Below are 24,916 nucleotides of genomic sequence, written 5' to 3' on the forward strand. Positions count from 1 at the left end.
CAAACACCTGCGCTTGTCATGGCGCTGGACGATGACAGAAGACGCTCCATATATGTTTTTTTACTTGTCTCTCTGCAACTTAACATGTCTTCTTTATGGTAAGTAGCAACGTTGTTAATATTCCAAATATTGAGCCAAGCATTTCCTTTTTGATCTGTTGTGATTGTGGTGCACCCTATTTCACAGTTCATATGAAGGAAAACAAAAGCGCATGTCAGCTGGTTGATGCAGTTGCCAAGGATAGCAGAGAACCAGCTCAGTAACTGAATCAGTCTGCTGAGACCTGTGTGCTGCCATTATACAGGGCGTTTCAAAAAGAAAGAGCAGATTTCAAACATTTATTTCTCAAAAACTACAAATGATAGAAACACAATTCAAACGTTTCTTGTCAGAGAAAGGTTCAAAGTTTTTCAATGGTCCGCGCAGAAGTTCCATGCAAATCCGCAGTGGCGCTGGCGTTTGTTTGTAGGAAAATGGCGACGACACCACAGGAACGATCATTTTGTGTGCTGCAATTTGCAAAGTTAGAGTCCATTGTTGGTGTGCAACGTGCATTCCGCCGTCAATTCAACAAACAGCCGCCTCGTCATAAGCAAATTTATGAGTGGCATCACAGATTCGTAGAAGATGGTTGCATCTGCAAGCGAAAAAGCACGGGTCGTCCACGCACATCGGATGAAAATGTCGAGCGTGTCCGTGCAGCTTACGAAAGGAGCCCTAGAAAATCCACGACACGGGCAAGTCACGAACTAAACATGTCTAAAACAACGGTATGGCGCGTTCTGAGTAACCGTCTGCACATGAAGCCGTACAAACTGCAGTTATTGCAAGCATTGCGTCCTGACGACCACAACAAAAGGTTCGAATTTTCAACTGCAATTCTACAGGACATGGAAGAGGACAATTTTGCCGAACGATTAATTTTTTCAGATGAATCAACGTTTCACATTTCTGGTAAAGTTAATCGGCATAACGTACGAATTTGGGCGAGTGAAACTCCGAGGGACGTTATTCAACATGAAAGAGACTCACCAAAGGTTAACGTCTTTTGTGCAATTTCGGTAAACAAAGTTTATGGACCTTTCTTTTTCATGGAGAAAACTATCACAGGAACCATTTACCTGGACATGTTAGAAAACTGGCTATTTCCTCAACTTCAGGAAGATTCAAATCACTTCATCTTCATGCAAGATGGCGCCCCACCACACTTCTCTGAACCTGTACGACGGTACCTAAATAACACCATTCCAGGACGGTGGATTGGAAGAGCAGGAGCACAAGATCAATGTCATCGTCTGTGGCCTCCCAGGTCACCAGACCTTACTCCCTGCGATTTTTATTTGTGGGGGTACATAAAGGACTGTGTTTATGTCCCACCTATGCCCGCTACTCTTCAAGAGGTACGACATCGAATTGTTGCGGCCGTGAATTCGGTAACTAAAGACCAGTTGCGTCGTGTGTGGCAAGAAATGAGATACCGGTTTGATATTTGTCGTGTAACAAATGGTGCTCATATTGAGGTACAGTTTTGATATTTGTTGTGTAACATTTGGTACTCATATTGAGTGAAGGACCGTTGGAATTGTGTTTCTATCATTTGTAGTTTTTGAGAAATAAATGTTTGAAATCTGCTCTTTCTTTTTGAAACGCCCTGTACTTGATGTTCATATATTAGGCATGTAAGTTTTTGTGTTATCAACATTCCATCTGATTAAATGCTCAAAAGTGGAAATGGCTAACAAAATGCTCAATTACCAAAAACAAAATTAGGACCATATGAAACAGTGGAAAATCCAGGATGGAATGTAACAATATCATGAAAGGGGTAGTTGCTATTCACTATGTAGCAGAGATGCTGAGTCACATATAGGCATAACAAAAAGACTGTCAGTAAGTGAACCTTCAGCCAACAAGCTCTTCATCAAAAAAGTACACACACACACACACACAAACTCGCTCACGCAAGGTGAAACTACTGAATGCATTCTTTTCTGATCTTTAGAACAAAAAAGGTAATGTGAAGTTTTCAAGCAATGAAATATCTCGTCTGTTCTGATTATCTGAGAGCATATAATGCCTTCTGCCATACACCTATATCTAGGATCTCTTGTGTTGTGCTATGGCTTGTGGTAATAAAGTCATTAAAACTGCAAATACAGTAGCCTAGGGAATTTTCTCAGTACCCAGTGTGGCAAAATGAAATGTTTTTAAATCCGTGACCTCTGTGTTTAAGCACAGGGCCACTCATTTTCTGAGAGGTGGTAACCAGAAGTAAGATACTGTAAGTAATAGGTGGTAAAGGAAACTACATTGTTGTGAAAGTCCTTCGTGCCACAAATGTGAAATAATACTTTCTGCCTCGCCTCTAAACTGGACACTATTATTGATGTGAGACATTTTGGAAGTGTGTTCAGTTAGTGTAATAGAGGGATTGCAAAGTCTGGCTGAGGATTTGCACTTGTGTTTTAGTTGAAGATGCCAAATGTCAGTGGCTAGTAAATTTCTTAATATTTCCAATGTTGGTACGCAATGTTGAGAAGTTCATCATGGTAGTTTTGGTGAATCTTCCTCAACATTTGCAGGATCTGAAACATTTTGCCACTTTGGGGCACTTTGCTTTTTACCATTGTTTACTTTCCCTTATTAGCAAACTGTAATATTGTATGGCATAGTATTAATTTAGATTGAGAAATAATGGTCACACTTGGTGGTGACTAGATTTACAAGTGAACTTCAGAGCGTTAGTGATATACACAAATATGATACTAGAAAGAAAAATTATGCACAACCCTGTAGTGGACATAACTCTAGCACAGAAAGAATGATTGTGGAGCAATTTTGTTAACCTGATGTAAATGTATTATTAAATATTAATATGTTTGAGGGATGATTTCATACACCAGTACACGTAATTGTACATGACCAATGGGACAAGAAAAGTCTTGCAAATAGTGATTGCAGGATTATTTGTTTTCTTGATGGTTGAAGAAAAACCTTTTGGATATTTAGTCAAGTAATACAGTAGACAGCTACACCATAAAATGAAAACTGTAAGTATTGGAAAGTATGATACAACCTGTCGGCCACTTTGGTTACTAGGTTGTCGTGCAGTTGTGTGTGCTTTAACTGTGAATGTATGAGATCCTGTGGAAATGTGGGGGTTTTGAGGGGTGTTCTCTTTATAAACACCTTCAAAGATATTAAAAACTTGAAAATCAGACCGCAGTGGACACTTTTGTTGGCTTTACCAATGTGCAGCTAGTCACCTTTTAAACTAATCTAGCCCTTGGCTGCTCTACAGTTCACAATGTCACAGTCTCTCTTAGAGAGAGAGAGAGAGAGAGAGAGAGAGATTTTGTGTGGTTTACCGGCAAATGGAAAAGGGTTTTTATTCAGTTTGGAAATGCCTACAGAAACCTTCACAGGTCTTATGACACAATTTATTTCCTCTCTACATTTACATTCCTCAAAAAGAGTTTTCTGCCATCTCAGTATCTAGATGTGTTGGCTTTGATTGAAGGGAGTAGGAAATAAAAAATTAAGCTGTACAAAACTTTTAAAGAAATACAGTGAATAAAAACACCAGAAAGTAGACAGTTTGCTGAAATGTTGACAGCTTTGTAATCAAAATATGCAACAATGTAATGTCCACTACCATAGTGCTCCATCCCAAGCATTTAACATGCTTGGATCCTCCTTGACATGCTGTTGACAAGATCGTACAGACATTCCTATTCAGGCCTTACCCACTTTTAGATGGTGTCTGTCCTGAGGTCATCCAGTGTGTGAGGAGAATTCCACCGAAAATGCACACCAAGTTTCAAACATGTTTAGCCAGCTTGATAATTGTATATACTGCAGTAAATTCCATTTTGTTAATCTCTACTTCCTTAGGGAATGCGTTTGTGAAGTGTGCACAGTCTGCTCACAGCTTATCATCCTAAAAGATGAAATTGTCACAAAAATGTTAGCTATGGCTCCTGTGGTCACGAAAGTAATGTGGTTTTTGATAAACAATGCAGACTACACACGGCAGTGGTAATGCAAAACTTCATGATAAATTGGGCACACAGCAAGATACCTATTATGAAACTTCAAGAGAAGAAATGTAGCTTTTTGGTTTTTCAATAGCACAGTTGCTACCTGATTTTTTGATTCTCCATAACTTTATCAATGTATGTCCTGTAGTTGATCCACAGAACCACTGTAAAAAGCCAATCCAGACACATTTTTCTTTGTAGTGTGCTCATATTCAAGGCATCCTGTCGATGACTGTTTTTGATATCGCAAAAGATGCATTAATAATCAGTATTATTTACAGTGTAATATAAACCTAAATATAAAAGCTAAATGATGATCTTTTATTATTCAGTTGAATTGTTCTGAAATGGATTTCAAATATAGTTCATTGTTATGAATGTACTGCTATGCTACTGAATGTTTGGTTCAAACCATGTTAGTTCTGTGTTCAGGTGCAGTGACATTCTTGAAAACTCTGATGACTAGCTGCTCCTAAAATACACTTTAACCTTGCATGTGGTTTATATTTGTTAGCAAGAGAGACTTCTTCCTAATTAAAATTAATTCCTAGAACTCGTGAAAAAGGAATTGTTCTTCTACGATTATTTGCCATTTTTGATGTTGTATCTTTCTTCTTTTCTCCAGATTTATTTGCTCTTTATACTCTTTGGTCTTGCTGAGGGTTTTAGTTACCAGTTAAAGAGCCATATGCTCTAATGTCAAAATGTGGTACAACAGTTTCTTATGCCTGTTGGATGCAGATTCTAGATTTTCCCCTTAATATGTGTCAGCACAATTTCAATAAATGTGCACAATACTTCCTGTCATTTGAGGACTGTTAAGTACCAAAGAATTTATATTTTCTTCACGAGGCATTCACACAAACTATTTCGTTGCATGTGTAGAGAGCTGAACGAGGATGCGCTTGTAGGGTGTGAGAATGTTCCCAATAAGCTTCATCAGAATACAAGCATATATACTCTAAACATACAGGAAAACACAAAAGATGGAAATGTGGCTTACTTACTAGTAACTTTTAATAGTGTTGCTGATTTTAACCCATTTATCTTCAAAATTGTGTTAATTATTTTTAACCTTTTGTTGAAATATTGATGTGGTTACCTTTCTAACTCAGACAGAAAAAAGATGGCAAACCGTGGAGAAATTGCCCAACAGGATCAGAAATCTGCATGTGTGATGTACATGTAGAGACAATCAAATAATTACCATGTCGGGAAAATTGGATGATTTATTCTTGAGAAAGAGTTTCAAAAATATATCATGCCAAATTCTGTCAAACTGACATGGATATTGTCAAAATCCCAAGATGCTTGGAAGGCCCTGCCCATAATGCTCCAAATGTTTCCAATTTGGAAAAGATCCAGTAACCTTGCTGGCCAAGGTAGGGTTTGGCAAGTGTAAAGACAAGCAGTAGAAACTATCGCCACATGCGGGCAGGAATTTTCTTTCTGAAATGTAAGACAAGACCAGGATGTCTTACCATAAGGGACAACAAAACGGGGTGTAGAATATCATTGGCATTCTGATGTGCTGCAAAGGTGGTTTGGATGACAACCCAGGGGTCTTGCTATGAATAGAAATCACGTGCCAGACCATCACTCTTTGTTAGGCCACATGGCAGACGACAGGCAGGCTGATTTCCCACCACTGTCTGGTGCGTCTCCAGTCACATCTTCACTGGTCATCATGGTTCAGTTCAAAGTGGGACTCACCACTGAAGAAAAGTCTACTCCAGTCAATAAGATTCCAGACTGAAGACTTGTATGGAGACGTTCCGGATGGCAGTGGGATACCAATCTGACTTCTGCCTACCGTATGGCCTGACAGTGAGGAGTGATGGTCTTGAGTTCCATTGCTTTCCATAGTAGAACCCGTGTGGTTGTCATCTGTGGCACCCGTACAGCACATCGGTACGACAATATTTATTCTATCGATTGCTTTGTTGCCTTGCAGGGCAATAATTCTGGGCTCACGTTTCAGAAAGATAATGCCTGACCACACATGGTGACAGTTTCTACTACTTGTCTTCATGCTTACAAACCCTGCCTTGGTCAGCAAAGTAACTGGACCTCTCCTCAGTTGAGAATTTTTGGAGCAGTATGGGCAAGGCCTTCCAACCGTCTTGGGATTTTGATGATTTAAAGTGTCAATTGGAAAGAATTTGGCATGATATCCCTCAGGAGGATAGCCAACAACTCTTTTCAGTCGATGCCAAGTTAAATAACTGCTTGTATACGAGTCAGAAGTTTACAAACAAGTAATGGACATGCTCAATACCTTTTTCTTGTATAAATTTTCCAATTTTTCCAGAATTGTAATCATTTGTTTCTCTGGACATGTATACCACATCTGGAGATCACCATTCCATTTGGATAGTTACTTCATGATTCATCACTTTTTTAAGAAGTTTATGATGCTCAGGTACCACATAACAAGAATTGGTTATATTCTCACTATATAGTGAAGTATCAGCTTGTATTCAAAGATTATGGTCCTTATTTTTGTGCTGGTGTAGGGAGTAACTGTATGCATTATTGGTACTGATACAAATCATATAATACAGTTCTGTATAGTTAATTGTCACTGTTGAGGTTTCCATTGTTTTTGGCCAACTTAGATCAGTACTCAGCTTACTGGAGCTCTAATCTAAGAGCTGGATAGTTGCAGATAACTCCATTGTTTCCACTCTTCAGTTGCGGTGATTGTGTGTGTGTGTGTGTGTGTGTGTGTGTGTGTGTGTGTGTGTGCGTGCATATAAAATTTTGGTGGTGATAAGTTCCTATGGGACCAAACTGCTGAGTTCCAGTCCCTAGGCTTACACACTACTTAATCCAACTTATGCTAAGGACAACACACACATGCATGCCCGAGGGAGGACTTAAACCCTCTACAGAGGGAGCCGTGCAAACCGTGGCAAGGTGCCTCAGACTGCGTGGTCTGTGTGCGCGAACTCGGTAACATCCTGTGTTTTGAAAAAGAAAGTTAGCAGTGTCATATATTTATGGAAAAACATCAGTACATTTAGTTAAGACAAATTAAAAAATGTCAGACTGAAATATCTTGGAATTCTAGAATACGATTTTTTATGCTTCTTACATTTTGTATTTCATGAATAAGAGAATGGCTTTCATTGTATGCTAGTTGTGTACTTCAAAATTCATTAAACTTAATTGTGAAAGTATTGAAGGTATGGCTGTGTATATTCTTATTATGGTTTCTCATGCAGTGTTAGCCATTCTCTTGAATCTTTGTTTTGTTTTATTGAATGCCATCTAAATGTGTCACTGACAGGCTCCTCCATTTCTGTATCTTGTAGACCCTTACATGTCACAGCTTGGCTCAGATCCGAGCCTCAGCTCCGGGCAGGGGCCCAAAGCACAGAGGTACAACAAAAATTTAGTTAGGTATCTGCTTTTTCTGCATACTTTATTAAATATTAATTTTGAATGACTATCAGTTATGGAAACACTTGCATTTTGGGCAGTAAAATTGACTTATAATGGTGATTTGTTAACCCTGTGCAGTAATGCAATTTCAATCAGATTAAAGTTAGCTTTTGGCAGTTCCGTACAGGGGCATAGTATATGTAACAGACATGGTTGATTATGTGGGCAGCAAAAACTGATTATCTGTTGTAATTATGGAGTATGATCAATAATGACAGTGATACACACAATAAGTTTGGTCATTGTATGTAAGGTTATTGACCAAAAATGAGATTCACACAAACATATTCTTGGTTGCATAGTTTGCCCAGTAAATTTTTATACATTAGTTATGATCTGGAACTAGGTCCTATTAGTTGTTACTGGGACCCTTCAAGTACAGCGTGTATCTTGAGACAAATTTCTCAAGTCACAGGAATTGTAAAATTATCTTTATACAGTGAAACAACAGCTTTGTGTTTTCATAGAGTTAACTTTTTCATTCTAGTTTCGTAATAATATTTGCAGTCTAATCACACTTCTTGAGATTTTATCATATATTTGGTGACAGTTAATATATTTATTCACTTTAATATCACACTGATCCAAACAGTTAGAGAGTCAAGCCATCTTGATGCAGCCTGACAATAGTATTGTGTAGTATATTTAGGGAGAGCTGCTCTTTTATACATTAAAAAAATTGAAGTGATACATTATAAAATTGTTACAGTCATGAAACACTAGAAAACAATGAAAATGTCAATAGTAATAATGATTAGTTAAGGTGTTAATGTAAAATTATTGATCATGGACAAGGGAAAGGAAGCTTGATTGGACAGATTGGATGAAAACTTTTGTACATGCATTGGTGCTCCAGTATAATATATTAGAATCTTAGAAATTGATAGGATAGCACTTGAGCAGTCATAATGTGAGATAGAATATTTCGTTTAAATGTTCCAAAGTGTAATTTTCATTTTATCGACCTTTTTGCTCACCATACATATGGTTGGTGGCCTACTAAGATTCAAGGAATTGACTCAGTTAGTTCCAGCATTCTACCTGGACCTGAATCTTATTGAATATATTTTGATTTTACCTGCAAGACTTGCTGTAATTAAGCCTACACTCCCCATGGCTGTTGCAGAACTGAAGGTGGTTCTTGAGGGATTGCATAATGTCCCTCATAAGTTCATCAGTAGTGTCATTGGAGCCACGCAGTTGTGAAACAATGTAAGCTATTCACATCCCCTAATAATTTTGACCTTTGTATTTTTATTGCCATGATAATAATTTAGGCATTGGTAAACTAAACTGGACATTGCAGAAGTCCGGTGAAGTAGTTACCATTATAGTTCCTTACCTGCTTCAGTATTGGTAGTTGTATAGAATACAATTGTAAAGCTGAAGCAACATAATCATTTGTGATGAAAGTTCTGTAATCTCTTGTGCATCACAGGTCTACCTTTGAGTGTACAGAGAAATACCATAGTGAGCTACCTTTAGGTACTCACTTAGGAAAGGTTACTGTGTAGTTGTGTTAGAATTATTGTAAGTTATGGGTACCAAATCTGTGGTTTGGGTGCAGAAAGTGGGCCCTGTTCTGAATAACAGTATAGACAGGGAATTAGGAGTAAACAATAGTTGCATTTTGAATTATTGAAACATGATGATGGCCAGAGGCACCATTTATTATTGTTTTAGTGGTAGTGGCTGGATATGTTAAACAAAGTTATATTATTGGAAAGTGTAAAGTTGGCTTTGATCACTGGGCTATCTTACAAAGTTTCAAGAATAATTTGAAAGCAATTTTAACAACCTTGCCTAAATCTGTAGCAAAATTGGATATGTTTCAAAATAATTTTTACATTTGAATGCTTTTTAAAGCAATTGTGGAACATTATGTAGACCAGTTCCATGAGAAACAGTGATCTGATATGGGTTGTCACTGAATGCGCTGCATATGTTTTTTCGTATTTCTTTTTCCGGTGTTCCACTCTGACTAGGTTCTCATTTTCCTTGAAATACTTGAAGTGAATGTTAGAGTGGTTCCTTTAACAAGGCCACAACTGATTTCCTTTTTCGTTATTGTCTAATCAGAGAATGTCCTCCTTGTGCATGAGATGTAAATCTCAACTCTTCCGTGATTTAACTCTTATCTGTGCTTTTGAATCTAAATGTGTGTAAACGGTCAGAAATGCCCATATCACAGGTCATCTCTCAAGAGTCAGTTCCCTACCTTTAAGTTTGTATCATTTCTCTGTATTTGAAATGTATTATTAATATATTGCCTGCTTCTCCAATACATTTTGTGTGTTAAGCTCTTTTCTTTGAGTAACCTAATACACATAGTTTTGTTTAGTTTGTGGCAATTTCAAGGAAAGCTTTTAAAACTGTAAGCTCTTTAAAGCAGCTCATGTCACTTGTTTGTTACATATGCTATGCAGTAAACTAATTAAAGAGTTTATATAGGTATATTACCTATAACTACATAAATGAATTTCGGTTCAACAGTTATGAGTTTTGTAGAATTTCTGTATATAGTAAGGTTTCTGAATTTATCCCCTTCTGTCACCCCAGGGTCCCCAAGATGAGTATGCGACTCTTATCCAAGAGGCGATTCTTCGGTGGATCAAGACTGATTCCAGGAAACAGTGGATGTAAAAGCCTTGTTTAAATGCTTCCAGTTTCACTAAAATGTGTAATCACATTTTGGCATACAGTGAAAGCGGTACAAATTATTTGCATGTATGGATTGTATGTGTCTGTGGATGTTTGTGGAATAGTCTTTTCAGCTGTGAACATTTGTAGGATTTGTACCTAAAATTTCTCATGTACTCTCTTTAAAGACTTAGGTACTTTTATAACAGTTCATGAATTATTAAAGTTAAATGTTGTGCTGAGTTTGCCATTTTTGTTTACTTGAGACTTAGTATTGGTTCCATAATCTGGCTGCAGTATATTTAATTCAAGAGAAATGAATTGATATATAGTTAGGTGTATCTTATAGAAGAAATTCTTACGTAAGATCCATTTTAAAAGTTCACACATTTTTAGCAAAATCTAGAAGGCTTGTGGCATATGAAAGTAAATTAGTTTGGGCATAATTGAGAACTTGGTTTTGTTAGCTTCTGCTGTATACTTGTTTGGATGCATTGGTCTGATTAACATTTTACACACGAGTTGCCTATTTTACACCTCCAGTTAAATCCCTCTTGAGAGAGGATGTATGCCATGATTTCTTCTTATGTTACTTATAGGAGCATTGATGAAGCCAATGTGTGTGGTACTTCTGGAAAGGGGTATCAAGTTATGAAAAATGGAACTGTAATTGGCTCACAATTATACATCTACCCCAGTAGTCCCACTGTATGTGGCAAGTAAATAGTTTCTCCATGTGTCAAAAAGTGAGGTGACAGTAGCATTCAGTGCTGCCATTCATACTGTTCTCCTGATAGCCCCCTTTTTTTCTACTGGCACGACACCAAAGAATGAAAAATCACCTGGGGGTTGTTATCCAAGTATTATTTTGTAAAACAAATTTGAAAACTAAATTTCCCAAGTACAGCTCTTGGTTGTTGTTGTATTAACAAAAGGAAGAAAATTATTGATTACAAGTTGACATAATGTGGTGGTTATAATACGCTCCAGAAGTTGAATTTATGTAGCAAAAAATCAGCGAGCAATACATGTCAGTTTTTTGTCAAATGAGGGAAGTAGTAGCAAAAGCAGGGTTTAAGTTAAGATGGCTGCAGTTACATCCTAAAAGAAACAGTTTTAGGAGTGAACAAACATCTTCGGGACTGAAGTATATAAATCATAGGCAATGTCTCAACTGTTAAATCTCTACTGCAGTCCTTCCCCCCAGTAAGGTACCTGTTACAGAAGTTCATATTGCTTTTTGAAGCTTTTTGCTACATTTCATGTAGTGTTACAATTTTCAGTTAAATCCACATTGTTACTGTAACATCTTTTAGATATATTTTTGGATTTCCTTATGGTTTAGGGTTTGTAGATTCAAGCCACTGTCACATTAGGGTGTATTAAAAGTACTCTTTTACGGTCATAGTATTCATAATTTTAGTTACTCACCGGAAACTTGTAGAGTTTGTTGGAAAGAGCAAGAAACACAGAAAAACATACTATATTGGCTGTGTTTATTTTAGTGTAGATTTTCAGTTTGTTTGAGAGAATCCTTTTCATTGTGAAAATTGCTGTAGACCTTTCTGAAAGTACAAAAGTTAAGGTAGTCCCCCTTTCAGATTTTGAATGTGCCCCCCCCCCCCCCCCCCCCCCCCCTCCTAGGAGCGGGCAGTTACTGCAGTTCCTTTTATTACAGGTCTCTTATATTCTTAAATTGATGACCTCACAGTGATTAAACATAGTAGTGGTCCCTGACAACAACGTTTCAATAATAATTCTAATCAATTGCATTTCCAATTTTACATTCTAATACCCACATTCTTTTGCAGTTTTGTTTTTAAAACAGAGAGTTGGTTTCGAGAGTGTTATAACCTCTTAAGTTTACCAGACCTGTCTAAATCTGCTTATTAGGCAAGTATTTGATTAATTTGAATGTAAATTCATAATTGCTCTCAGAAGTTCCATTTTTCGAAAAAGACCTTTCACAAACTCTATCTTTACAGAATTAAGAGTATGGTACTGTAAATGGTGCAGCACTTGGAATTATAGTGTAGGTAAGTAATGTTGGGACTTGATAGGACTGAATATAAATGTTAATGGTTTTTTTTCCCTTACTGTTACTAATTGTTCCCCGTCCAGGCTTTGGGGCACTAATCACCTCCAGTATGTTTAGCAAGCTGGCTCAACAACCCTGGGAAAGAAGAGGAACCAGCCTTTTAATGTAGTTTTAATGACGTTGGATTGGAGTAAAATATTAATGGAACTCCGATGTTTTTCTTCCTTTTTCCCTTCAACGTGATGGCTGGTTGCGGGGATTACCAACACTTTGTGTGCTGCTGTTTCCTAGGATGACGCTGGGAGCAACAAAACAACAGTGAAGGAAAATGGCACATCAAGCAGTCATCGATCATCAGGGTAAGGTCTAGTAATATATGTTACAGAAAATTTAGTGTTACATTAACCCTTTACTGGTGTAACATGTCACAAAAGTAAGTGATGACTATTGTTCTGTTTGTTATAGAATACTGTTCAGTACATTCCAGTGAATTAATAATTTTTGTTGGTGAGTATGGATGTGATGCAGTTTTAAGTGCGAGGTATCTCAAAAGAAGTTTCTTTCTTTAATTTGGTTTCTGATCAGCTTTCACAGACCTCTTTTAGTGTGTTAGAACTCTTCACATCACCCTTTGTTTAGTTGTGTTGGAGAACACTTTCATTCAGCCCACTAAATAATATGTTTACATTATGCAGGAAAAGCAAACATCGGAGTCGCAGTAGGTCCCGTGATAAAGGACGTCATCGGAGCCGGTCAAGAGATCGCCACCGTGATCATCACCGGGACCATGAGAAGAGACGCAGCAGGGACAGAGATCGCCATGACAAAGAAAGGAGGAGGAGCAAGGACAGAGATCACCATAGGAGGAGGGACAGGTCTCGTGACCGTGAACGTGAACGTGAAAGGGAAAAGGAAAAGGAGAAGGAAAGGGAGAGAGAACGAGAACGAGAGAGGGAAAAGGAGAGGGAAAGGGAACGAGAAAGACGGAAAAGATCTTTGTCACCTATTGTACTTCCTCGTGCAAGAGACAAGTACCCTTTCAGAAAAGGAGTCTCACCACTAGGGTTGTAAGTAAAGCTTTTTCTCTATATACTGTAATATGTTGCAAAATAAATGTTGCTTTAATTGATTTGATATTGCTTGTGAACGAGTGTAGTAATGTTCACTAAGGAGGCATATATCCATTGGGATTAGAATAATGAAGGGAGAGAGGGAGGGGACAAGTAGAGTAAACAATGCCTATTTAACTGACACACGTGATTATACACAAATGTCAATTAAATACTACTCAGCATAATCTTAAGCTGATGTTACTTACTTAAAGGGCATCTGTAATCCTATTTAATAGTCTTGATCTCCACTTGTCAAGAAGTAGAGAAAAGTACTTAATTTGATTACACAGCTGTATTTTTGTACAGCGAATGAAGAGCCCTGACAGCTGGTATAACTTAAGAAGTGAAAAGATTGCTGGTGGTACTGAAGTTACACGATTAAAAACAGTAGTCATCTATAGAGCTGTGCCAACACTGAAGCACTGTCTAGGAGATAAATTATATAAAACCACCTTACAAGTTTGGTTGCAGTAAAAGTGCACAGCAGTTGTACCAAGCCCACATTATTAGGGCTGCTCTTTTGCCGTATGAAGCATGCAATTCAGCACATGTAATTAGAAGGCTATACACAAATATAACTTCCAAAGTGTTGTACAACTTAGAATCTTCCCCCTGCGGGTCCGGGGGTTAGAATAGGCCTGAGGTATTCCTGCCTGTCGTAAGAGGCGACTAAAAGGAGTCCCTCCCCCTCAGGGGGTAGTTAGCGCCTGCGTCCAAAGACGGACGGTTCCACGACCTATATTTGCGGTCATTTTGGTTTTTCACTTCTTCTGGTTTCTTCCTTCCTTTGGTTGGTTCCTTTCTTTGTTCTTCTCCATCTCACTGTCTTACTTACTCTTTCCCTTGCCTCCTTCTCCTTGCCTCCTCCTTGTCTCCCTGCCTCCTCCTCCTTGTCTCCTGGCTTCCTCCTTGCCTTCTCTGGTCTCCGCCTCGGTATTTGAGACAGTCTGTCCTTTCTCTCCCTCTCTCCCTTCTTTTTCCTCTTCTTCCTTCCTCCCTGTGCGTGCCTGAAGGTCGAACCACCCGTTCGCACGTGTAGCCGGTGACGGGGTAATGCGTAATTCCCCACCCTGGGTAGACAATTAAGGCAAGCACGTACCCCCTGGTAAAGGCCAGGCCCAGGGAGGGGTGATTGCTTGAGCTGACTCCTTCCGACCATGCCGATCGGTCCCTCCGTCCGTTTCTCAGGAGGTGTGACCTGAGCTGTAAACATTCACCTAAGGCGGGAGTGCCCTCTGAGAGGGTCCCCACAAGGAAGGAGTGCGCCATAGGAGATGCTGGCAATCATGGGGGATTCCTCCGCAATGGGTTTCTCTTCTTCTCTCTAGACTTCTTCCAAAAATGGAAACTTGACCAGCCACCAGTGACAAAAGTGCTACTGCCTGCCCCACAGTTCCTCGTAGTTTCTCGATCTGCGGACGGAAAGGATTTTTCCTCTGTCTACCCTTTCGTTATCCAGAAGCCGGATTTGTCAAGTCTTGCACCAGGTTGCGTAACGGTACCTTGTTACTAGAAACTGAGAGCGCCTTTCAGGCACAAAAACTGCTTCGGGCCACACTCCTGTACACGTTCCCTGTCCGGGTGGAGGCTCACCGCACTTTGAATTCGTCTCATGGTGTGGTATATACTAGGTCACTCGACGGATTGACTGACGAGTAGATTCAGTCTTTCCTCGCTTAGCAGGGCGTGACGGCTGTCCATAGGGTCATGAAAAAGGTCAACAATGACCTTGTACCGACTGGGACACTTTTCTTGACCTTTGATAATGTTCAGCTGCCATTGTGCATCAAAGCGGGCTATGAGGTTATTTCTGTTCACTCCTATGTCCCAACACCTACACACTGCTACCAGTGTCAGCGTTTTAATCACACTCGCCAGTCTTGTTCCAATATGGCTAAATGTGTCACTTGTGGCAGGGATGCCCTTGAGGGTGACTGTCCACCTCCGTCTCCTCGTTGTGTGAACTGTCAGGGTGACCATGCAGCGTCCTCCCGCGACTGTTCCATCAACAAGGAAGAATGCTGTATACAGGAAATTCGGGTCAAAGAGAAAGTGTCCACCTCGGCTGCTCACAAGCTATTTGCTAGTAGGAAGCCCACGCTGCTCCCAGCGGGGAAATATGGTACCATCCTCGCCTCTACTCGGCCTACCAGGGAGGTATCGACACAGACATGCGATCTGACCTTGAACACTACGGTCGTCCGTTCGGCCAGTGCTAAGATCGCCTGGTCAACGTCTCCTCTTCCTCCCGTCACCCCTAAGACACAAGCACCTTCATCAGCTTCTGCCAAGACGAAGACCCAGAAGTCAGATGCACGGGCCTTCAAGAAGTAACCGTCCCGTGCAGATTTCCTACGTACCTCGAACTCCCAGCCATTGACCAGTACTTCAACTAAACGACCTTCCAAGAAGGCTCATGGGAAGCACAGTTCTCCTTCCCCCCATGACCCATTTCTTCTCCTGCGCCACCCAGCGGTTGCTGCCCCAGGCCGTCAATCGTTTCGCCTGGCCGCACCGCTGGTAGACGAATATCTGGCCGTTCACCGGCGGTGGAAGCTCCGCCGCCCGGCCATCTTAACAAGATGGCCGATGAACGTATAGAACCAATGGATGATGACTGTCCGCCTACTGATAGCGGCGGCAGTGCTCGCTCGAAGCCAGGCCCTCATGCGGCCTTAGAGGTGACCCCTTCTTGCATCTTCTTTTTCTTTTTCTTCTCCTGATGGCACTTGTACACTGGAATTTTCGCAGGGTTCGCTCCAACCGAGAGGACTTAAAAGTTGCTGCCCCGCTTGCACTGTCAGCTTGTCGTAGCCCTCCAGTAAACGAAGCTACGCCCATGCGATCAAATTGCCTTGGCACACTACACCTCTGTGCATTTTGACCTACCCCCTGTGGCAGGTATTCCGGCTCATGGAGGGGTTATGTTGCTGGTCCGGGATGATATTTACTACGATCCCATCACATTGCACACTGGCCTGCAGGCAGTTGCCGTCCGAATTACTCTCCCCACTTTTACATTTTCCATTTGTACCGTTTATACTCCATCGTCGTCTGCCGTTACCAGGGCAGACATGATGCAAATTATTGCTCAGCTACCTGCACCATTTTTGTTAACTGGAGACTTCAATGCCCACCATCCCCTTTGGGGCTCTCCAGCATCCTGCCCGAGGGGCTCCCTGTTAGCAGACCTTTTCAAATAGCTCAATCTTGTCTGCCTCAATACTGGCGCCCCTACTTTTCTTTCGGACACATCTCACACCTATTCTCATTTAGACCTCTCTATATGTACTACCCAACTTGCACGCCGGTTTGAGTGGTATGCACTTTCTGATACATATTCGAGCGACTACTTCCCGTGTGTTATCCATCTCCTGCAGCATACCCCCTCTCCGTGCTCCTCTAGTTGGAACACCTGCAAAGCAGACTGGGGGCTCTTCTCTTCCAGGGCGACCTTTCAGGATCAAACCTTCACAAGCTGCAATAGTCAGGTCACACACCTCACGGAAGTCATTCTCACTGCTGCTGAATATTCCATCCCTCACGCTACTTCTTCTCCACAACGTGTACTGGTCCCCTGGTGGACCGCAGCATGTAGAGACGCTTTACATGCTTGTCGACATACTTTACGCACCTTTAAACGCCACCCTGCAGTGGCGAATTGTATCAATTATAAACGATTACGTGCGCAGTGTCGTCGTATTATTAAAGAAAGCCAGCTGGGCTGCTTTCACAAGCACCTTCAACAGTTTTACTCCTTCTTCTGTTGTCTGGGGTAGCCTGCGCCGGCTATCTGACACTAAGGTCCACTCACCAGTTTCTGGCTTGACGGTCGCGAATGACGTCCTTGTTGGCCCCTGAGGATGTCTCCAATGCCTTCGGCCACTTTTTCGCAGAGGTTTCGAGCTCCGCTCATTACCACCCTGCCTTCCTCCCCCGAAAACGGGCAGAGGAGGCTAGGCCACCTAACTTCCGTTCCTCGAATCGTGAAAGTTATAATGCCCCATTCACCATGCGGGAACTCGAAAATGCACTTGCCCGGTCACGGTCCTCCGCTCCAGGGCCTGATTCTATTGATATTCAGATGCTGAAGATCCTTTCTCCTGCGGGTAAAGGTTTCCTTCTTCGTACTTATAATCACATCTGGATTGAGGGACATGTTCCCGCATGCTGGCACGAGTCTATTGTTGTCCTGATTCCTAAGCCGGGGAAGGACAAGTGCTTGCCTCCCAGTTATCAACCCATCTCGCTTACCAGCTGTGTCTGTAAGGTGATGGAGCGAATGGTTAACTCTAGTTTGGTTTGGCTGCTCGAATCTCGACGCCTACTTACCAATGTACAATGTGGATTTCGTAGGAGCCGCTCTGCTGTTGACCATCTTGTTACCTTGTCGACCTTCATTATGAATAACTTCTTGCGGAAGCGTCCGACCGCGGCTGTGTTCTTTGATTTGGAGAAGGCTTACGACACCTGTTGGAGGGCGGACATTCTCCGCACCATGCATACATGGGGCCTTCGCGGTCACCTCCCTCTTTTTATTCGTTCCTTTTTAATGGATCGACAGTTCAGGTTACATGTGGGTTCTGTCCTGTCGGACGCCTTTCACCAAGAGAATGGGATGCCACAGGGCTCAGTTTTGAGCGTCGCTCTCTTCGCCATAGTGATCAATCCAATAATGGATTGCCTCCCAGCTGATGTATCAGGCTCCCTTTTCGTGGACGATTTTACCGTCTATTGCAGCGCGCAGCGTACATGTTTCCTGGAGCGCTGTCTTCAGCGTTCTTTTGACCGTCTTTACTCCTGGAGTGTCGCCTGTGGCTTCCGTTTTTCTGCCGAGAAGACGGTCTGTATTAACTTCTGGCGCAACAAAGAGTTTCTCCCACCGTCCTTACGACTCTGTCCCGTTGCTCTCCCATTCGTGGAGACAACAAAATTTTTAGGTCTTACATTTGACAGGTAACTTAGCTGGTCTCCACATGTGTCATATTTGGTTGCCCGTTGTACCCGTTCTCTAAATGTTCTCAGTGGTATGTCATGGGGAGCGGATTGAACCGTCCTACTTCGCCTATATCGGTCGATCGTCCGCTCAAAGCTAAATTATGGGAGCTTAGTTTACTCCTCTGCACGGCCGTCTATCTTACGCCGCCTCAACTCCATACAACATCGTGGTTTACGTCTTGCGATCGGAGCTTTTTATACTAGTCCCGTCGAGAGTCTTCATGCTGAAGCTGGTGAATTGCCACTCACCTACGGGCACGATATACTGCTTTGTTGGTATGCCTGTCGGCTACTGTCAATGCCCAACCATCCGTCTTATCGTTCCTTTTTTGACGACTCTCTCGGCTGTCGATACGGGTTGTATGTCTCTGCCCTGCTACCCCCTGGAGTTCGCTTTCGTTGCCTCCTTGAACACCTTGGTTTTTCACTCCCTGCAACCTTTCGAGTGGGCGAGAGCCACACGCCAACTTGGCTCCAGGCTCAGGTTCGCATTCACCTTGACCTCAGCTCGCTCCCAAAGGAGGTTACCCCCAGTTCGGTATACCACTCCCGTTTTGTCGAACTTCGTTTGAAGTTCATTAATATGACCTTCATTTATACAGATGGCTCTAAGACCAATGACGGGGTCGGGTGTTCTTATATTGTTGGGGCACAAAGTTTTAAATACTGGCTCCATGGTCATTGTTCGGTCTTCACAGCTGAGCTCTTTGCCCTCTACCAGGCTGTTCTTTACATCTGCCGCCACTGACATTCTGCTTATGTCATCTGCTCAGATTCCCTGAGCGCCATCCAGAGCCTCAGTGATCCGTATCCGGTTAACCCTTTCGTGCACCGGATCCAACGCTCTCTTCAGCAGCTGGTGGACGACGGTTCTCCGGTTAGCTTTATGTGGGTTCCTGGCCATGTCGGTAGGCCTGGGAACGAAGCTGCAGATGCCGCGGCCAAGGCTGCGGTCCTCCAGCCTCGGACAGCTTCTTGTTGTGTCCCTTCACCAGATTGTAGCAGGGTCATTTGTCGGCGCATTTTATCGCTGTGGCATGCCGATTGGGCTGCACTTACGGACAACAAGCTTCGGGCCTTGAAACCTCTTCCTGCGGCTTGGACGTCCTCCTCACGCCCTTCTCGGCGGGAGGAGGTCGTTTCGGCCCGGTTACGAATTGGATACTGCCGGTTCAGCCATCGCCATCTGCTGAAGGCTGCGCTGGCGCCATTCTGCCCATGTGGGCAATTGCTGACGGTCTGCCACATTTTAACGTCCTGTCCGGATTTTACTACGCTGCGTCTTGATCTTGGCCTGCCATGTACTGTGGATGCCATTTAGCGGATGACCCAGGAGCTGCTGCTCGCTTTCTTTGTTTTATCAACTTGACAAACATGTCTAAGGACATTTGATTAGGGTCATTCCACATCAAATCACCCAATAAAAAATAAATTTTACACCCACCTCCTCAGATTTTCATGAAATTTGGCTCAAATGGTTCTAATACCATCCTGATAACACCTGCAAAATTTTTTTGCTGTATCTCTTATAGTTTTTTCTTTATAAATTTTTTAAATTTATATGTTTTGCGTTTTCCGAACCTTCCGTAATTGTAAATTTAATTTGTACTCAAAACTTTAAAATTGCTTATCTTAAAAACTCTTCTAGATAACATCATGAATTTTTACAGCAAGTTTATTTATTATACATATTTGAAGATAAAAATGATACTATTAAAATATATTATTTTCCATGAAAAAAATATATATATGTATTTTTTTCTTTTCTTTTTTAACGGATGTTTTGTTTTATAAGAATTGCAATATCTAGAGTCTCAGACCTGATAGAATGCTCAAATTTGTTTTAATTTACTCTTAAACATATAGACTACTTGATAAAACAAAAATAATGATGGTTTTTTAACATGTTTATTAACTATAGTAGATTACATTAGAATTATGTACAAAGATAGTGTACTTACGACACTTATGTATAACCCAACTGATTGCTTGAAACATTGAATTTTTTGAGTAATTTTGTCTTTTTAATAAACATTAATGCTGATTCAACTTGTTTTTCCACTTCATCCAAGAGCTTTCAGTTCTTTTGTTACAGTCTTTATTGAAGTAATACATTCTTCCAGTGCCGCTTGATTGAGGTGTGTCTACTACACAGACTATGTGCTCCAAAGGCACTATGCAAGAATCTTCTCTTTCAGGCCAATAAAATGATGCAGCTGGTCCTGAAGGATGTAGAAATAGAATTTCTGCATCTTCTTCTTCATTGAATATTGTTTTTACCAGTCCAAAGTACCAGTTACCATCATAATTTACAGCTACATAGCTATTTATGGATGGTTCAACACGAACCCAATCAGAAGATGAATGGAAAGAAAAGAGTAAGGAGGGTTTTACACTATCTGTAGTCCTTCTAATTTCAAGGTTGTTTGTTGGAAGTGGTTTGAAGTTATGAAAACTTGTTGTTCCAGCAATGGTTTGGGTTGCTGAAAAACGATTTTCTAGTTTTCACCGTAGCAAATCAGCTTCTTTTTTGTCAATAAAGTGAAAATGAACACACATTGATTACTGTCATTATTTATTCTTTGTCCGAAAGCTGTAAACTAGCTTTCCTTAAAATTCTTTTAATAGTTCCTCCTAGGCCGTCACTGACTTCCAATGACTTGTTGCAAAAAAAGTGTGTTGGGCCTTCAAATTAAAGTCTCTCAAGTGTTCAGTCAAATTTTTAAAACTGTTTCTATTTTTGTACTGCCCAGCACAACCATCTATAAAGTAGTGAACTGAGTCAATGTCAGTATGATGTGATGACAGCCACTTTGTAATTTCTTTTTGTACAAAGTTAACAAAATCAGTATCACGTTCTTGGTCATCATTAATAAAACATTGGTTGGAAACAAAAACATTGTTTTCCTCATTTCTTAGAAAAACTCCAACTGGGTGTAGAGTACAACCACCTCTATTCCAGTGGTAACTTTGGATCTCATTTTGTATAACAAAGGAATAATTTTCACTGAAACCCATCACAATAATTGCTGTTTTGGGTGGTGGGTCTTCTTTCAATCTTTTAAAGGCTGCTGATTGGGATTTTGCTATAAACGAGTGCGGGGTGAGCTTTTCCAATGACCTAACCAATAAAGAAATGTAGTCTTCAACACCGATAGACTGTTTGATCGTTTCTGCCCTGTCTGTGTTAACCCACTGACTGATTACAATTTCTTCTTCTAAATCATAATCTTCACTTAGTTTTTCAGTAAGTACTCAGTTAGTGCAGTATTTGCAGTACAGCTGTCGCAATGACGTAGCATGCAGTTTTGGTTTTCCGTGTTGCACACAAGCATCTTAATTAGGTCTTTATAAGATTCTTCAATTTTCACAGCATCCAGTAATAGTTTAACATTCTGGTGGATACTGCATACACATACAGTGTGTGTGCCTGCAGCACCAGCAAGGATACACCATTTAGGTCTCAAGAAACAAAATTTTGAAAATCCTACTTCTACCTCGGGATTCTCCCATTAGAAAGAATAATAGAGTTCTATCAAGTTACACAAAATGAGTCTTTTTTGCATGTACACATTTTTTTGAACACTTACTTTGTCTTTTGTTCCAGGTAGCACTCTGGAACTTTCATCCTTTTCATAAAAATCTGTTACAAGTCTTACTGTATTTTCAGAAAGAGTTTTACCTTTTTTTGGACCAGGAGTTTCCAAAATACCCTTTTCAGATTTTAGCTTTCTAGCTTGTCGCACCATGTACTCACTTACATTAAATTCTTTCATCACTTTATTTTGACTCCAAGAATCTGGAGCCAAGGTCAGAATCTGGATTTTTCTAGACCTCCCAACAGATGAAATCTTCTCTTTCATAAGAGAAATCATTACATCAAAATCCTTTGCTTTCTCAACCACACTTGTATCTTCTTCGTCATCATCAGAACTTGGTGCATCATATTTTAGTGCTTTTGAAAGCGCCTTTTTTGCAGTCTTTTCAATACTGCTAACCTTCCTTTTAAAATAAGACCCTTTACTTTGTTCTGACAAGCCATGAAGCTCTATCGGTGTTAAACCTAAATTATCAAGAGCAATGTTTGTTTGTACGAGGGATTCATTTCGGGATTCCTGTGATTCTAATTCAACCATGACTTCATCATCTGTTTCACTTTCATTGACTTCAACTCTTTATTTTTCCTCACAAGAGTTACGGCATGTTGAGCAAAACTTTTGTCCAGGTTTTATGCTAATATTTTTTGTCAGTAATTGTTTACAAAGATCCAAGCCTACACTTCTCAATGATTTTTTGATGGGCTTTTTGTGTTTTTTAGTGGGTCTACACATGTTGTTTGATACTTTTCAAAAACGTTTAAAAAGTAGTAGCTGTGGTATGAACATATATTCTTAAATTCACACAGATTAATTCCAGATCGTAAGTGGATCAAATCTTTTTCTTCCTCGCTCAATTCAGATACCGGCTGTAACTTTTTTGAAGGTGTGTAGGTTGTTTGGAAACAGTCAGATTTTTTAAATAACCCTACGCTACAGGTTTGAATATCTGACATACTGATTTCACTTTTGGTCTGATTACTGTTCTGGTTACTTTTATAGGATATTGGAAAAGAATCTCTGTAAACTAAGTAACAGTACTTACTGAAAGTTCGAATAAACTTAATAAAATACTATCCAAGCACTATTTAACACTGTAATAATTTTTTACTTCAAAACACAGGAGTAACAAAACAAAATCCAAGCGTACATTGTTACTTGAAGAAGACAAAAACTTATTTTCGGTGTCTAAGTCACTTGGTACTTTTTATTTTTAAAATATAATTAGTATTATTTTAAAAATTAGATAACTATTAAACAGGTTAAAAAGCCAACATAATTTTTCTTTTATCTAATAGCCTATACAATTAAGAGTATTTTAAAACAAATTTGAGCTTTCTATCAGGTCTGAGACTCTAGATATTGCAGTTTTTGTAAAACTGAACATCCGTTAGCTAAAAAAAAACTTGTAATTTTTTATTCATTTGAAAGGTTTTAATATATCTTTACGGTAATTTTTTTTAACATTTAGATATAATACACAAACTTATTCCAAAATTTCATACTGATATCTTGAGTATTCTTTAATATACAAATTTTTTTAGTTGTGAGGACACGTTTAAGTTAAGGTTTCCGACTGCTGAAATAATGCCAAATCTAAAAACTTTAAAAATTTATAAAAAAAAAAAAAACTATCAGAGAAAGAGCAAAAAAATTTTACAAGTGCTTTCAGGATGATAAAAGAAGTAATTGTACCAAGTTTCATCAAAATCTGACATGGTGGGTGTCAAGGCCTGGGTGACTTGACATGGAATGACCCTATGCTTTTTTTTTAATCCTCTGCCTGTCTGTGTTTTATAGTACTGACCCTTTTAGTTGCTGTTTTAATCTTGTGCCTCGCGGTGCGTTCCTAACTTAGTCTGGGAGCTAATGACCATTGTAGTCGTGGGCCCCAGGAAAAAAAAAATAAAAAAAAACACTGCTTAGGATCTACAGAAAATAGGTTGAAAAGACTGCAGTCTCAACTATGTGTTAGTTACATACAGTGTGCTCTGAAGTGGGGATGTTAATTTTGAAATTAATAATCTGTGTAGTTCAGTGATGAAAATACTTAGTGTGAATGTACAGTTAAGGGTTGTATAAGAAGGCATTTATACCTCTCAACCAGTTTCTTTATTCCCATTGAATGTTTAACATTCATTCAGTAGTGTCGATTAATTGGTTTGCATGTGCAAACACCTAGTTACAGTAATAAGTACTGCATTCAATTTTTAATTTTCATGTTTCTTGTCCAGAATCCTTTATCAAAATTTTAGGTCATATCCTTTGTTTTCCAACAAATGCTTCCTTCATTTTGTTTCCACAATGTTAATATTGGTCATTCTGTAGACATAATGGGTCAAAGTTATTTCGCTGGTTGGATAAAAAGTTGCTGTATGTGGTGACTGGGTTGGCCATCTATTTCTATGAGAACCTGTTACTGACGTTAAATTACTGCCATTATTATGCATTTTTGGTTTTCACAGTAGTCACCTGTAGTAATTGATTTATTTTATAGTGTAGGATGGTTTTACATTGCGCTCTCTCTCTCTCTCTCTCTCTCTCTCTCTCTCTCTCTCTCTCTCTCTCTCTTTTAAGGAAAAGAGTCTGCAGATGTTAGCTAGAAATGGCCAACTTGAGACTTTGACATTGCCTTTGTTTTGATCTGTGGCATGGAAGTGTTGTGCTGGATGATGATAGTCATCAGTCAGAGATTAAACTTTCTATTTGGTTGTCATAGTAATGGGTGAAAACAGTTACTACAATTTACATGAATTTGGAATTATTTATGAATACATTTTCCTTTTGAATATAAAAATCTTGCCTAGTTTACTACTTATTTTGAGAGATCAAGGCTATTTTGTGTTATGGTGATGTTACCTTTTATTAACACTTTGCTTTCTTTTGATACAATGTTTTGTTGATTTCCACAATTTTTGGCTATGTGTATTGATATTGCTTCTTGATATTTTGTATTGTTTTGTGTTTTTGGCTTTTTGTATTGGTATTAGCATTTTAAATTGAGCTTTGTAGTTAGGTGTTGTATTACACACTGTGCTTTGTTAC

At 39.9% G+C, this 24,916-nt stretch overlaps 1 protein-coding gene across 6 annotated transcripts in view; it reads left to right on the forward strand.

The window, feature by feature from the left end:
• LOC126191570 (RNA-binding protein 39) overlaps positions 1-24,916 on the forward strand; it is a 65,453-nt gene that overhangs the window by 19,804 nt on the left and 20,733 nt on the right. The window contains exons 3-6 of one of the 6 annotated variants that reach the window (XM_049932493.1): positions 7,358-7,445; positions 10,047-10,197; positions 12,457-12,524; positions 12,861-13,232. In XM_049932493.1, coding sequence (XP_049788450.1) covers positions 10,144-10,197; positions 12,457-12,524; positions 12,861-13,232 — 494 coding nt within the window. In that variant the 5' untranslated portion in view covers positions 7,358-7,445; positions 10,047-10,143. Of the gene's footprint in view, positions 1-7,357; positions 7,446-10,046; positions 10,198-11,938; positions 12,164-12,248; positions 13,233-24,916 lie in introns of those variants that run through there. The other 5 variants (XM_049932494.1, XM_049932495.1, XM_049932496.1 and 2 more) reach the window with 5 other exon arrangements.

The sequence above is a fragment of the Schistocerca cancellata genome, chromosome 6, assembly GCF_023864275.1.
Source record: "Schistocerca cancellata isolate TAMUIC-IGC-003103 chromosome 6, iqSchCanc2.1, whole genome shotgun sequence".
NCBI classification, from domain to species: Eukaryota; Metazoa; Arthropoda; class Insecta; order Orthoptera; family Acrididae; genus Schistocerca; species Schistocerca cancellata.